Below are 14222 nucleotides of genomic sequence, written 5' to 3' on the forward strand. Positions count from 1 at the left end.
TTCTTAGTCAGTGCATTTGTTATGCATAGAAAGCCGTTGGCAGTTGTACCTGTAACTCCTTCAGCATGTTATTCCATTGTGTCCCTGACACCTAAATTTGTATTGGCTTGGAGTGGAGACAGATAACTTATATTATACATATATGCAGTTATGTATGTGTGTATATAAAAATTACGTGTATATATATTTTCCTATAAATAAGATATGAATTATTTCTGTCATCTCATAAACCAGGTTATAAAATTTTAACTACAGTGATACTTAAGTGGACAGTGGAGTTAAAAACTATGAAGAGCAATTAGTCTTGATAGGTCTGTGTTTTGAATCATATGGCCTATAAGAATGTGTCTTTTGGACAATAGACCGACCTGTAGTTTATGAAACTCTCCTGCATGTGATTTTTTTTTTCAATTAAATGAGTCTATAGATGTGCTTTTGTGCAAAAATTTTAGCCGTTACCAGCCTGGCCATGGTGGCTCACACCTGTAATCCCAGCACTTTGGGAGGCTGAGGCGATCAGATCACCTGAGGTTAGGAGTTCGAGACCAGCCTGACCAACATGGAGAAACCCTATCTCTACTAAAAATACAAAATTAGCTGGGCGTGGTGGCACATGCCTGTAATCCCAGCTAGTCAGGAGGCTGAGGCAGGAGAATCAACTGAACCTGGGAGGCGAAGGTTGCCATGAGCCAAGATCGTGCCATTGCACTCCAGCCTGGGCAAAAAGAGCAAAACTAAAAAAAAAAAAAAAATTATAACCATTACCTATGATGCTACTTGATGAGCAAGGGAATGATTGTACTTTGTTTTTGGTTGCTTTGTTTGTTTTTTCAAAATCGCCACTGATCCTGAAAAGGTGGATCTTTGATTTGTCTTCCTGAAGCAATGTGAGAACCTTGTGTTGAAGAAGACTGCTAATAGCCTGTATGTATCTAAGCGCTATGTGCCAGGCCCGGTGTTAAGTACTTTTTACCTCACTTCCCATGTTTCCACGAAGTTGGTTGTAGTGTTTTCCATCTTACCTTTTTTTTTTTTTTTTTTTTTTTTTTTTTGGCTAATGACTATGAAAGACCTCCAGTTCTTGAACTTGAGCTAGAGCCCCATCTCCAGAGTTTCTTTATCCGAAAGTAGAAGTTGGGTCCAAGAGTTTACAGTTTTTTGTAAGTTCATAGCGAAGCTAATGCTGTAAAACCACCTACCAAATTGTGAACCAATGAATTAGAAGAGGCTCATGTTTTCGTCATGTTACATGCAAAGCTCCTCCTTCGCCCTTCACCATGAATAAAAGCTCCCTGTGGCCTCACCAGAAGCAGATACCGGCACCATGCTTCCTGTGCAGGCAGCAGAAAAGTAGCCTTACATCTCTTTTCTTATATGTTAACAAAAAATTAGGAGAATATTTAATGTTTTACAAAAAGGCCCACAAGCGAGATACAGACGTTGTTCAATTTATTAATACATTTCAATCCCCAAAGCTGACAGAGGTGAAGCAGGTCTCCCAGGGCTTCAGAAGCAGGAGGATTAAATAATGGGTCACCTGCTGGCGACTTCAGTGGCGTGGCATTGTCCCAAGTGGCCAGGGAAATCAGGGTGCATACCCTTTTTTTTTTTTTTTTTTTTGAGACGGGGTTTGGCTCTTGTTACCCAAGCGGGAGTGCAATGGCGCGATCTCGGCTCACCGCAACCTCCGCCTCCTGGGTTCAGGCGATTCTCCTGCCTCAGCCTACCGAGTAGCTGGGATTACAGGCACGAGTCACCATGTCCAGCTAATTTTTTTGTATTTTTAGTAGAGACGGGGTTTCACCTTGTTGCCCAGGATGGTCTCGATCTCTTGACCTCGTGATCCACCCGCCGCGGCCTCCCAAAGTGCTGGGATTACAGGCGTGAGCCGCCGCGCCCGGCCGGTGCATACCCTTCAAAGACAGCCGTAGCCTACGAGGCACAGTTTTCCCCAGTGTTTCTTCCACTCCCGGCGCTACGCATTTCCAGCCGGCGAGCAGCCAATGACAGCCCAGAAACTGGGCGTTTCCTGCTGCTCCGGGCGGCAGGGGCGGGGCTTCTGGCGTCGCCGTCGTGACGTCTTTTTCCTTTGCCCGGTCCGTGCATTCCGGTTGAGAAGGCTGAGTCCAGTCCTAGATCGGGTGGACTTTCTACTGGGCTCTCGCCGAACCAAGCAGGAAAAGAGAGTGGAGGCTACAAGGACCGTCCTCCGCGCTTTCGTTACGATCCATGACCCCTGTCGTGGGACGGGCGGCCCCTCGCGGAGGTGTCTGCCGGGGCCGGGCTCTTACCGAGGCCTCCACACACGCCCTCTTGTCCTTGTGTCCCCCGGAGGCCGCCGCCTTAGTCTCCTGAGCGTTTTTACACCGGGTAGACTGAGGCGTGGAGCGCGGTGGAGGCGTGGGGTTTCGGCTGAGCCCACGGGACACAGCCCGTGCACCCCCTTCTCACGGCAGCGGCGGTGCTGATGGACCGGGTTCAGGTGAGTGGGGGAATCCCCGTACACCGGCCTGGTTGGTGTGTCCTGGGATGTTCGCTCACTCCGTCGCGTTATGCGGAGGGGTTCCGCTTTCCTTATCTTTTTTTTTTTTTTTTTTTTTTTTTTGAGACGGAGTTTCGCTGTTGTTACCCAGGCTGGAGTGCAATGGCGCGATCTCGGCTCACCGCAACCTCCGCCTCCTGGGTTCAGGCAATTCTCCTGCCTCAGCCTCCCGAGTAGCTGGGATTACAGGCACGCGCCACCATGCCCAGCTAATTTTTTGTATTTTTAGTAGAGACGGGGTTTCACCATGTTGACCAGGATGGTCTCGATCTCTTGACCTCATGATCCACCCGCCTCGGCCTCCCAGAGTGCTGGGATTACAGGCTTGAGCCACCGCCCCCGGCCTCTGCTTTCCTTATCAATGGCATAAGGTGTGGGACGGATTCGAAGGCGCAGGGGCAGTTCGTACAAATGCATGCATGGAGATGAGAGTGAGCTTAGAAGGTTCTGGGAACCGTCCGTGCCTGGTGAGAACAGAGAACAGGGGGTCAGAGGTAGGCCTGGAATGGCAGCCTGAGGAGCTGGTCCTCTCTTCTAACGGTGTTGGGACTCATGCAAGGTTTGATACAGAGAAGGGAGGTCCTCTGATGCAGTTCTTAAAAGGCTCCCTCTGGCTGCAGAGTGGGTAGACTGGGGAGCATAGAGGTAGACGGGGAGATCAAGGTAGAATCTACTGAAATAGTCCAGGTGAGCGTTGATAGTGGGTGGGCTAGAGTGGTTGCAGCAGAGATTAGAGCATACATGGGTTTCCTATATGTATTTTGTAAGGATGACCAGATTCTCTGATGAGACATAGTGATAGCCTGGGATTCTTCACATGTCCGTCTTCACTTGACACCGGGGGCGGTGAATGGGGGGGTCATTTCTAGCTTAGTGTCCTGAATCCCGACCATGAGTTGTATCGAGTTATGTAGAGAAGTCCCCACCTGGCAAGCAATGGCACGAGTACTGGAAGAGTATATTAGACCCAGGAACAGCTACTGCAAACGCTTGTACGTAAGATTGAGTTGGGAGTGCTCAGGGAACCTCAGGTCTTAATTACCTCTTTGGAAACAGATATCAGAGGAAGGAGTTAGGCAGGAATGGCTGGCCGAGGAGCTGGACCCCCGTCCTAAGTTTGGTGAAACTCATGGGAGATTTGGAGCAGAGGAAGAGATTATCTGACTCGGATTTTAACAAGCTGTCTCTGGCTTTCAGGTTGAGAACAGACTGTGAGCGTGAGGGAGGAGCTACTGCAGTGGTGTTGATGGTGTCTGGTCTAGAGGTGTGGCTGTGGAGGTGAGAGAAGTTGGTGAATTTTCCTTTTTTTAAGTAGGGTGATTGGATTTTTTGGTGTGAAGGGCATATGACAGAAGAGAGTCATGGTTGACCCTAAGATTGTTTTATTTATTTTTGCGGTAGCTGGTAAAATGATGGAAATGCCGTCAACTCAGATGGAGAAGTTGGCAACGCGTGTGATTTTTAGTGGTTATGTCAGGAGGTACGCTTTGGCCATGTTTAGGTTAAGAAGTCTCAGTGGACGTCTTAGTTGAGGCCTCAAGAAGGCACACAGGTTTTTAGTTCTGGGGAAGGGTCCTGGTGAAGAAGTGGAAAGAAATGGTGGCCAATGTGTGGAGTGGGATGGGGTATCTTCAAGTCCTGGTGGTAATGCTGTTATTGAGTTAGAAGGTTGAAACTGGAGACTGAGAGAAAACTGGGTCTGTTGCTTAGGCACCTGGGTGGCAGTGGTGCACGGTGTGAAGACACGGGCCCTTCCTGGACACTGTGTGCAGACTGGCATGGGGGATGAGGGATGTCATTGAGGTGCATATGGGGATGGGCCAGTGGCAGTGGGGATCTCAGATGTGAGGAAGGTGTGTTCCAAAGAGTAATTGTGAGTGCTGGGAGGACTCTGAACTCATGGTCTTAAGACTCTAATATTGGCAGCTCATGGGAGAAGATGGAGCTGAAGTTTGGTTGTGTTTAGAGGCGTCGCCTGGACAACTCCAGGAGACCTGGTTAGTAGAAGAGTGTTTGGTCATGCCAGACCCAGACTTGAGACAGTATCTGTCTGCACACTTGCCTGGTTCTGCTCCGGGCTGGACAGAGTGGTGAGAGGGACTTGAGGAGAGAGCAGACTCTACTGGTGCCAAGGTCTGTGTCTCCTCTTAGTCGGGAGGCTACGAAGGCAAGGGACTAAAGGTGGGTGTGTGAGTGTACGGGACCAGGGAGGAAGAGGTTCCGGAGAGAGATGCTGACTCAGCTCTACTCATCGTGGCAGAGTTGTGTGACCTTCGAGGACGTGTTCGTGTACTTCTCTCGAGAGGAGTGGGAACTCCTTGAGGAGGCGCAGAGATTCCTGTACCGTGATGTGATGCTGGAGAACTTTGCCCTTGTGGCCACACTGGGTAAGTCTGTTTTATCTGACGCTACACGGCAAAGCTTAGTAACTTCAAACAGTACAACAGTGAAAATCAGTTATCTCAGCTGCAGAGCATTGGGAATCTGGTTACAGCATATTTTGTTGTTCCTTGTTTTCCTTTTTTTTTTTTTTATGTTTTGAGGCAGAGTCTCACTCTGTCACCCAGGTTACAGTGCAGTGTTGTGATCATGGTTCCTTGCAGCCTCAAACTCCTGGGCTGAAGTGATCCTCCCACTCAGCCTCCCGAGTAGCTGGGACTACAGGTGCATGCCACCATGCCCAGCTATTTTTACTTTTTGTAGAGATGAGGTCTTGCTGTGTTGCCCAGGCTGGAATAGAGCTCCTGACCTCAAGCAGTCCTTCCTCCTTGGCCTCCTAAAGTGCTGGGACTATAGGCTTGAAGTTTTTTTTGTTTTTTTTTTTGAGACGGAGTTTCGCTCTTGTTACCCAGGCTGGAGTGCAATGGCGCCATCTCGGCTCATCGCAAACTCTGCCTCCCGGGTTCAGGCAATTCTCCTGCCTCAGCCTCCTAAGTAGCTGGGATTACAGGCATGCACTACCATGCCCAGCTAATTTTTTGTATGTTTAGTAGAGATGAGGTTTCACCTTGTTGACCAGGATGGTCTCGATCTCTTGACCTTGTGATCCACCCGCCTCGGCCTCCCAAAGTGCTGGGATTACAGGCGTGAGCCACCGCACCCAGTCTCTCATGAAGTTTTAATCAAGCTCTCAGCCAGTATCATGGTCTTATCTAAGAAGAATCCACTTACAAGCTCACTCACATTGCTGTTTGCAAGATTTAGTTTCTTGTGGCTTGCTGGGCTGTGAGCATTGTTCCTTGCTGGCTATTGGCCAAAGTCCACCCTCAATTGACCTTTCTGTACTGTACCTCATAACATGGAAGCTAACTTCTCTTTGAGCAAAAGAATGTTAAAGATGGAAGCCCAGAATTGTAACCTAATATTGGAAGTGTGATTGCATTATTTTCGACATATTCTATTCCTTGGAAATGAGTCAGTCCATCCAGCTTACCATCAAAAGATGAGGCTTACACAGGGGCAAGAGTACTAGGAAGTAGGGGTCACTGGGACCATCTCAGAGGCTGTGTTCCACAGGCCTTTACACCCACTGTGGTGTCCTTGGTGGTGGGGTTTGAGTCTTCCCCTGTTCCCCATGGGCCCCTCTTTCTGTCCATCTTATCAGTGACTCTTCTCCTTCCCTTCTTTGTTTCCCGGGGTAGGTGCTGTGGGTGCCAAGATTGGCTGTGTTCAGTGTCTCTGCCTTCACCGGGTAATCTGAACATCTGTTACCCTAGAGCTCTGCAGGAAAAGGTTAGGATTCAGGGGTGTTTCAGTCTGCTAAGCAGATTCTACACAGCTCAGGTGCTTACTGCCTGAGTCGGTGTCATTATCTTTGCATCTCTTTGTCCCAGGTTCTGCCCCCATCCTCTTGTGGACATTTCCTGTGGCCTGACTATGCCAGGAAGTCCAGGAGCTGACACAATAATTTCTCTTGATTACAGGGCTATCCTGGGACATCTTCCTTAAACAGCATTTTTTCTAAACATTCTACTTTCTCTGTGGCCTGCACCACTCACCAGCCTAGTTTGCTTTACAGGTTTCATTTTCCAGTTTCACAGTTTCAGGTAGTTGCCCATCTGGAGAGGGGGCAGAAGGCCTTGGGCAGACATCAGTCCAGCCACAATAAGGGAGACCTGGGGAGGGCCTGTGCTTGCTGAATGGGAGCTGGGAGAGGGCGTCTGTTACGGCCGGGTTCAAATCGAACCTTCAGCTTGTCTTGCGTTTGTCAGTGTTTTGCTGCCAAGGCCCATAGTGATTCTGCACATCTACTTTTCTTCCCTCATTCCTGGCACTTTTTCCCTTTGTCATTTATCACCTGTCTTCCATCCTTTGGGTGTTTTCCCACTTTTCTGTCTCCATATTTCACTTGTTCTCTTCAACATTAGCTCACATTACTATGTCATGAATTGTGCACATTAAATAGTCCTTGAGAACTAGCTACTTATTTGGAGTCAGATTTTCCTGGGCAGGACACACCTATTAGCACAGAGCTCACCTGACACTAGCAGTCAAGGCCCTGCTGAAATCCTCTTCCAGAGATATCAGGTAGAGGCTTCACCTCTACTTCCTATCCTATACGCCATTGTCTTTAGGTTTTTACCCCATAGTTAGGGTTCCTCCATTCTGTGGCCTGTAGAGGCCCTCTGCTGACAGCTAGCTCTTCTTTACACTGTTTGCAGCTCTCTTGTCCTGCCAACAAGCCAGTGGACTCGCACTGGTGATGACACACATTTGTGATGGGGCTGCTGCCTCCCACCAAAGTCAATGTGCACTTCACCAGCATGTTTTTGCTTTCAGGTTTTTGGTGTGAAACAGAAAATGAGGAGGCACCTTCAGAGCAGAGCATTTCTTTAGAAGGAGTGTCACAGGTCAGGACTGCTGAGTCAGGTCTCTTCCAAGCACACCCATGTGAGTTGTGTGACCCACTCTTGAAAGACATTTTGCACCTGACTGAACACCAGGGATCACACCTTGCACAGAAACTGTATACACATGGGCCGTGTAGGAGAAGATTCTCATTCAGTGCACAATTTTACCAGCACCAGAAGCAACGTAATGGAGAGAATTGTTTCCGAGGGGATGAGGGAGGGGCCTCCTTTATGAAGAGCTGTACAATCTGCATGTTAGGGAGATCCTTTACCTGCAGGGAGGAGGAGATGGACTTACCAGACAGCTCTGGCCTCTTCCAGCACCAGACCACTTACAGTAGGGTGAGTCCATGCGAAAGGACTGAGTGCATGGAGTCTTTCCCACACAGCTCCAGTCTTGGGCAACACCAAGGAGACTATGATGGACAGATGCTTTTCGTTTGTGGTGATGAAGGGAACGCCTTTCTGAACACCTTTACTCTTCTTGACAGCCAGATAGCACATGCTGAGGTGAGACCCTTTACATGCCTCCCACGTGGAAATGGGTTCAAGGAGAAATCAGCTCTTATTAATCCCAGAAAAAGCCACAGTGGAGAAACTCATGTGTGTAAGGAGTGTGGAAAAGCCTTCATTCACTTGCACCACCTAAAAATGCACCAGAAATTTCACACTGGAAAAAGACATTATACGTGCAGCGAATGCGGGAAGGCCTTCAGCCGCAAGGACACACTCGTTCAGCACCAGAGAGTTCACACTGGAGAAAGATCTTATGACTGCAGTGAATGTGGAAAAGCCTACAGCAGAAGCTCCCACCTTGTTCAACACCAGAGAATTCACACAGGAGAAAGGCCTTATAAGTGCAACGAATGTGGGAAAGCCTTCAGCCGTAAAGACACACTTGTTCAGCACCAGAGATTTCATACTGGAGAAAGGCCTTATGAGTGCAGTGAATGTGGAAAGTTCTTTAGCCAGAGCTCCCACCTTATTGAACACTGGAGAATTCACACTGGGGCAAGGCCTTATGAATGCATAGAATGTGGAAAATTCTTTAGCCATAACTCTAGCCTCATTAAACATCGGAGGGTCCACACGGGAGCAAGGTCCTACGTGTGCAGCAAATGTGGGAAGGCCTTTGGCTGCAAAGACACACTCGTTCAGCACCAGATAATCCACACTGGAGCAAGGCCTTATGAGTGCAGTGAATGTGGGAAGGCCTTCAGCCGTAAAGACACACTTGTGCAGCACCAAAAAATCCACACTGGAGAAAGGCCTTATGAGTGTGGTGAATGTGGCAAATTCTTCAGCCACAGCTCCAACCTTATTGTACACCAGAGAATTCACACTGGAGCCAAGCCTTATGAGTGCAGCGAATGTGGAAAATGCTTTAGCCACAACTCCAGCCTCATTCTGCACCAGAGAGTTCACACAGGAACAAGGCCTTACGTGTGCAGTGAGTGTGGGAAGGCTTACATTAGTAGCTCCCACCTTGTGCAGCACAAGAAAGTACACACTGGAGCAAGACCTTACGAGTGCAGTGAATGTGGGAAATTCTTCAGCCGCAACTCTGGCCTCATCCTGCACCAGAGGGTTCACACTGGGGAAAAGCCTTATGTATGCAGTGAGTGTGGGAAAGCCTACAGCCGAAGCTCCCATCTCGTTCGTCACCAGAAAGCACACACTGGGGAAAGACCTCATGGGTGCAACAGTTTTGGTGACCCTTTACCTGCATCTCTTAAACTTGTTTAACACCAGAAAATTCACACAAGAGAAAGGCCTTACGAATCCAGAAAATGTGTCATCTTGTTCATCCTCGTAGGACTCACACCAGAGTGATGCTCTCTGAGTACCCTTTGTGAGAGAGCCATCAGCTAGCAGCAGATAAGCCGTCTATATTCATTCCACCCTGGAAAGATTCCTGGTAAGCCCCGCGTGTATGGGAAGCTTTCGTGAGGTGTGTTGCACTTTGTAACTATCTGGGGCTCCTGATGGAATTTATTTCACTGCCAGTGCCTGTGGCGGAAGCCATCCTATTCCTACCAGCTGTGTGTGTCCGTCACTCCATTTTGCTCAGGGAAGGCAGACTCCTGTGCTTTCTTTCCTCTTCCCTGCAGGGAATCATGAGTATTTTCAAAGGACCACCCCCAACTCCCCCCCCCACCATTGAGAGTCCTCAGCTTTTCCTCCATGATTAGGTTCCGAGCAAAGTGATCTAGCTCTGACCAGAAGGACCCGAACTAGGGTCTGCTGGGATTTCATGACAGGAACTCCCATCGTCGCGGACACTGCTGACTGTGAATGTGATCGCTGTGTCTTACCTGTGCTGCCAGATCTCCCAGCTTTGGAACTGCTTGCCCCATGCTGCTCTGCTTCATACAGTGATAAAGGCCAATGGTGGCAGCCTTTACTCTTGGGGGTTCTGTTACTGTGTAGACTGGACTGAGAAAAGAATTGGGTTCTGTCATGAAGGGAGTAACACCTTTTATGGACACCACCTCTGTGTGCCTCAGAGGAGACCGACCATAGGATGGCAGAACACAGTTCTCAGTCTAGCTTGACCTAATTCGTACCATTGCCCTAGGTCTGCTAGGAAAGAGTAAAAAGTTTTTTGTGCCTAACTTTGTGGCCTGGCTGCCGGGACTTCCTGTGAGCCCAGTGAGGAGGGCATAGTTGGTGTGAAAATCTCCTGTGCTTCTGGAAGCAACATAAGTTGGGTCCCTTGACTGGCACGTACTCCCGAGCACTGTTGAGGGATTGCTGTCTTCAGTACCTATACAGGATCGAGTCCCTGATACCCAGAATCCCATAGGCGAGTGACACTGACCGTGAGACCTCTGTCGGGCAATGTGAAAATCATGATTGGCACAGAAACACTGAGACAATGGAGTGGGGATGACTGTGGCAAGCAAAAGATTTGAACATTCTAGAGAGGCGTCCGCAGATACCAGTGCAGTTATGATGGTGTGGGATGGGGCTGCACAGAAATTCTCAGGACCTTCAGGCACCTGTATCTCCTGTGGCCAAGGCCACTGTCAGACTAAATCATGTAAATGTTTGTGGATTTCTGTGTCTCCCTGGGCAGTTGACCTTGTAGCCATCACTGCACAGACAGGAACCCCAGCACTGACAGAGGAGCGATCCAGGAACGGGTCTTCTCTGACCCACCAGCATTCCTAGTGACTGAGATGGACATGGACTTCATTGCCCATCCATTTTCACCAACATTGAGGCAGGGCTCACTCTCCTCAATTGTAGGGAGAGGAATATGGTTGATTTTCCAAGTGGAACAGTATATATAGTTTTTAATGAGGAACATTTATTTAACACCTTTACGGAGGTATTAACATGCAATAAACTGGAACTAAAGTATAAAATGTGCGTGTTTCAGCATGGATACACCTGTGAAACCACCACAGTCTAGCTACCCGACCTCACAACAGATTGTCCCTTTATAATCCTTCTCAATCTTCCCTCGTCTTGTTTTCCACAATTCACAAGCAACAGCAAGCATTTTCTATAATTTTATAAGTGAAGCTGTACGGTGTGTACTTTTGTGGGGAGCTGTTGCCTTTTCAGTAAACAACTATTTTAAGGTTAATCCATTATCTCGTTGCATGAATCAATTGTTTGCTCATTTGTATTGCTGAGTAGTATTTCATTGTATACCCAAGTTTTCTTTTTTGCCAACTTAATTGTTAGATGTTTAGGCTGTTTTCAGTTTCTGGCTGTTACAAATAAACCTTTGAAGCTTTGTGCGCAAGTTCTGGCTGAATGGTCTTCCATTCTATAAATACACCTCGGTTTCTCCTTATCCATTTACCTAATGAAGGACGTCGTAGTTGCTTTCAAGTCTTGGCACTTATGAATGAATCTATTACACATTTGTATAGTTCTTCTGTGGACATATGTTTTCAGCTCATTTGGATACATGCCACGGCGTGCAATTTTCTCTGTCATGCAGTATGTTTAGTCTCGTAAGAAACTGCCAAGCCATCTTCCAAAGTTGCTCTAGCTTTTTTTTTTTTCTGAGACAGAGTCTTGCTTTATCACCTAGGCTGGAGTGCAGTGGCATGATCTCGGCTCACTGCAACCTCCGCCTCCCAGGCTCAAGCAACTCTCCCACCTCAGCCTCCTGAATAGTTGGGATTACAGGTACGTGCCACCACACCCAGCTAATTTTTGCAAGTTAGTAGAGACGGGGTTTTGCCATGTTGGCCAGGCTGGTCTCGAACTCCTGACCTCAAGTGATCACCCTCAGCCTCCCGAAGTGCTGGGATGACAGGCATGAGCCACTGCACCAGGCCGTGGCTATACCATTTTTGCATCCAACCAACAATTAATGAACATTTCTCTTGCATCTCGTTCTAGTCAGCATTTGGCATTCACAGTATTTAGGATTTTAAAACGCCATTCAAGTAGGTGTAGTGATATACCACTGTCGCGCTAATCTGCAATTCCCTAATAACACGCAATGAGTATCTTTTATTTTTTAAAGGCAGTATTTCGTTTTGTTTTTGTTTTTGGTGAGACAGAGTCTTGCTCTGTCGCCCAGGCTGGAGTACAGTGGCGTGATCGTGACTCACTGCAACCTCCACCTCTTGTGTTCAAGTGATTCTTCCACTTCAGCCTCCTGAGTAGCTGGGACTACAGGCACCCGCCACCATGCCTAGCTAATTTCTGTATTTTTAGCAAAGACAGGGTTTCTCCATATTGGCCAAGCAGGTCTTGAACTCCTGACCTCAGGTGATTCACCCACCTTGGCCTTCCGAAGTGCTGGGATTATAGCACCCAGCCTGGCTGGGTTTTTGTGTGTGTGTGTGAGTTTCACACGTCTGAATAGGTGGTTTGCAGAGAGAGAAGTTAACAACTTTGGCTGTTAGTTTGAATCTGTGATTTATGAATACCAAAAAGACAACGCATGTAAGAAAGCATAACAGTCCTGCATACACACAGCAGCTGGCAGCCGGATTTCCAGTGCGTTTCATCTGCCTACCATTGACTTGAACCCCAGTGCATATGTGCTCATTGAACATTTTCTAGAGCAGTAAATACACAACATCACACAACTTCCCTATCCTTATTTATTGTGAGATAAAGTTGTTGCCGGGCACAGTGGCTCAAGCCTGTAATCCCAGCACTTTGGGAGGCCGAGGCGGGTGGATCACGAGGTCAAGAGATCGAGGCCATCCTGGTCAACATGGTGAAACCCCGTCTCTCTAAACATACAAAAAATTAGCTGGGCATGGTGGCGTGTGCCTGTAATCCCAGCTACTGGGGAGGCTGAGGCAGGAGAATTGCCTGAACCCAGGAGGCAGAGGTTGCGGTGAGCTGAGATCGCACCATTGCACTCCAACCTGGGTAACAAGAGCGAAACTCCGTCTCAAAAAAAAAAAAAAAAGAGAGAGAGTCTTACACTGTCACCTAGAGTGCAGTGGCACAATCTCTGCTCACTGCAACTTCTGCCTCCCGGGTTCAAGCGATTCTCCTGCCTCAGCCTCCTGAGTAGCTGGGATTACAGGTGCCTGCCACCATAACCGTCTAATTTTTTGTATTTTTACTAGAGATGGGATTTCACTATGTTGGCCAGACTGGTCTTGAACTCCTGACCTCGTAATCCGCCTGCCTCAGCCTCCCAAAGTGCTGGGATTACAGGTGTGAGCCACCATACCTGGCCTTCATTTGTATTTGTTGACGGGTCTTTCCATTTATCATCTCTACTTATCACTCCCAACAGTTAATAAGCAGTGTTTTCAAGTACAAAGAAAGAACTTCATTTAGGAGACAGAGCATAATGTGTCCAAGATTCCAGCACAGCCAGTCTCAACTTCATTCTTGGACTTCTCAGACTTTGCTGTCTCGCTCCAACTTTAATCTTACCTTTTTCCCCCTTCACATGCCACAGATAGGTTTCTGGAGAATTATTTCTGCCACTTTTTTTGAATAACAACTGTGGGAAGTAGAAAAGTTCCTCTAAGTTTTCTTGTTAGAGAATAAGTGTGCTAATAACTTTGTTAAGCCCTATCCTATGTATTTGTTAGACACGCCATGCTTATAGGCATGTAGTAATTCTATGTCCTTGTACTTTAGCCAAGATACCTGCGGTGAACTTGCTCACAGGCATGTCCCAGTTCTCCACTGCTTTTACCTGTTTAGAAGAGTTTTCAGTTGTTAGCCAATCTGGTTTTGGTTTAGACTGTGAGGTCTGGCTCCAGCTAACGGAGATCAGACACAGCAGTAAGGACGACCCCAAATGCATAAGGAATAAATTTGTGAGTTTTCCTTTGTTCATTGTACTCTTGGGGCAAGATGGCGAGTGAGAGTACCCTTCCTGCAGTCCAGGAAGTAAAAATTGCATTGCTGAAAGATCCTTTGTCTCAGTGCTGATTTTTCTTGTGGCACCGAGCATCTATTTCCGATAACAACGTAATCATTGTTAGTCCAAACTACACCATTCTGTAAGCCCCCTGCCATTTAACAGATCTTGGTCAGAGTGAAGCATTCCACGGGAGTAAGGGCCTTGAGAAACATTCTGCCCAACTGCCTGACTCTTATCACGTCAAGCTGGCAAAAGGTCCAAGGGATGTCACTATCACATCCTGCCAGAAAAAGGGCCAAACCACCTCAGGAACACGTCATGAACATCTTTGGGCCAGGTGCAGTGACTCTCGCCTGTAATCCCGAAGCAGGTGAATCACCTGAGGTCAGGAGTTCCAGACTAGCCTGACCAACAGGGTGAAACTCCGCCTCTACTGAAAATACAAGAAAAAAAAAAAAAAAAAAAGGGAGTGGTGGCGGGCACCTTCAGCTACTCAGGAGGCTGAAGCAGAATTGCT

At 47.8% G+C, this 14222-nt stretch overlaps 1 protein-coding gene across 3 annotated transcripts; it reads left to right on the forward strand.

Annotated features, from left to right (window-relative positions):
- Nucleotides 1-2095: 2095 nt before the first annotated feature.
- Nucleotides 2096-11149, forward strand: ZNF304 (zinc finger protein 304). Of its 3 annotated transcripts, XM_035286785.3 has the most exons (4): nucleotides 2096-2482; nucleotides 3740-3820; nucleotides 4803-4929; nucleotides 7322-11149. In XM_035286785.3, exons 3-4 carry the CDS (start codon nucleotides 4896-4898, stop codon nucleotides 9136-9138), a joined length of 1851 nt encoding a protein of 616 aa, XP_035142676.3. In that variant the 5' UTR covers nucleotides 2096-2482; nucleotides 3740-3820; nucleotides 4803-4895; the 3' UTR covers nucleotides 9139-11149. The 3 variants fall into 3 exon arrangements, with proteins under 3 accessions (XP_035142676.3, XP_035142677.3, XP_035142675.3); XM_035286786.3 differs by lacking the exon at nucleotides 3740-3820 and having other exon boundaries at nucleotides 2096-2913; XM_035286784.3 differs by lacking the exon at nucleotides 3740-3820.
- The last annotated feature ends 3073 nt before the right edge of the window (nucleotides 11150-14222 follow it).

The sequence above is a fragment of the Callithrix jacchus genome, chromosome 22, assembly GCF_049354715.1.
Source record: "Callithrix jacchus isolate 240 chromosome 22, calJac240_pri, whole genome shotgun sequence".
Lineage (NCBI taxonomy): Eukaryota > Metazoa > Chordata > Mammalia > Primates > Cebidae > Callithrix > Callithrix jacchus.

Bases quoted from the DNA above. Each gene is read 5' to 3' on its own strand.
- ZNF304 (XM_035286784.3), top strand. The intron at 4,930-7,321 runs GTAAGTCTGTTT...TTTTGCTTTCAG, and splicing joins TGCCCTTGTGGCCACACTGG to GTTTTTGGTGTGAAACAGAA.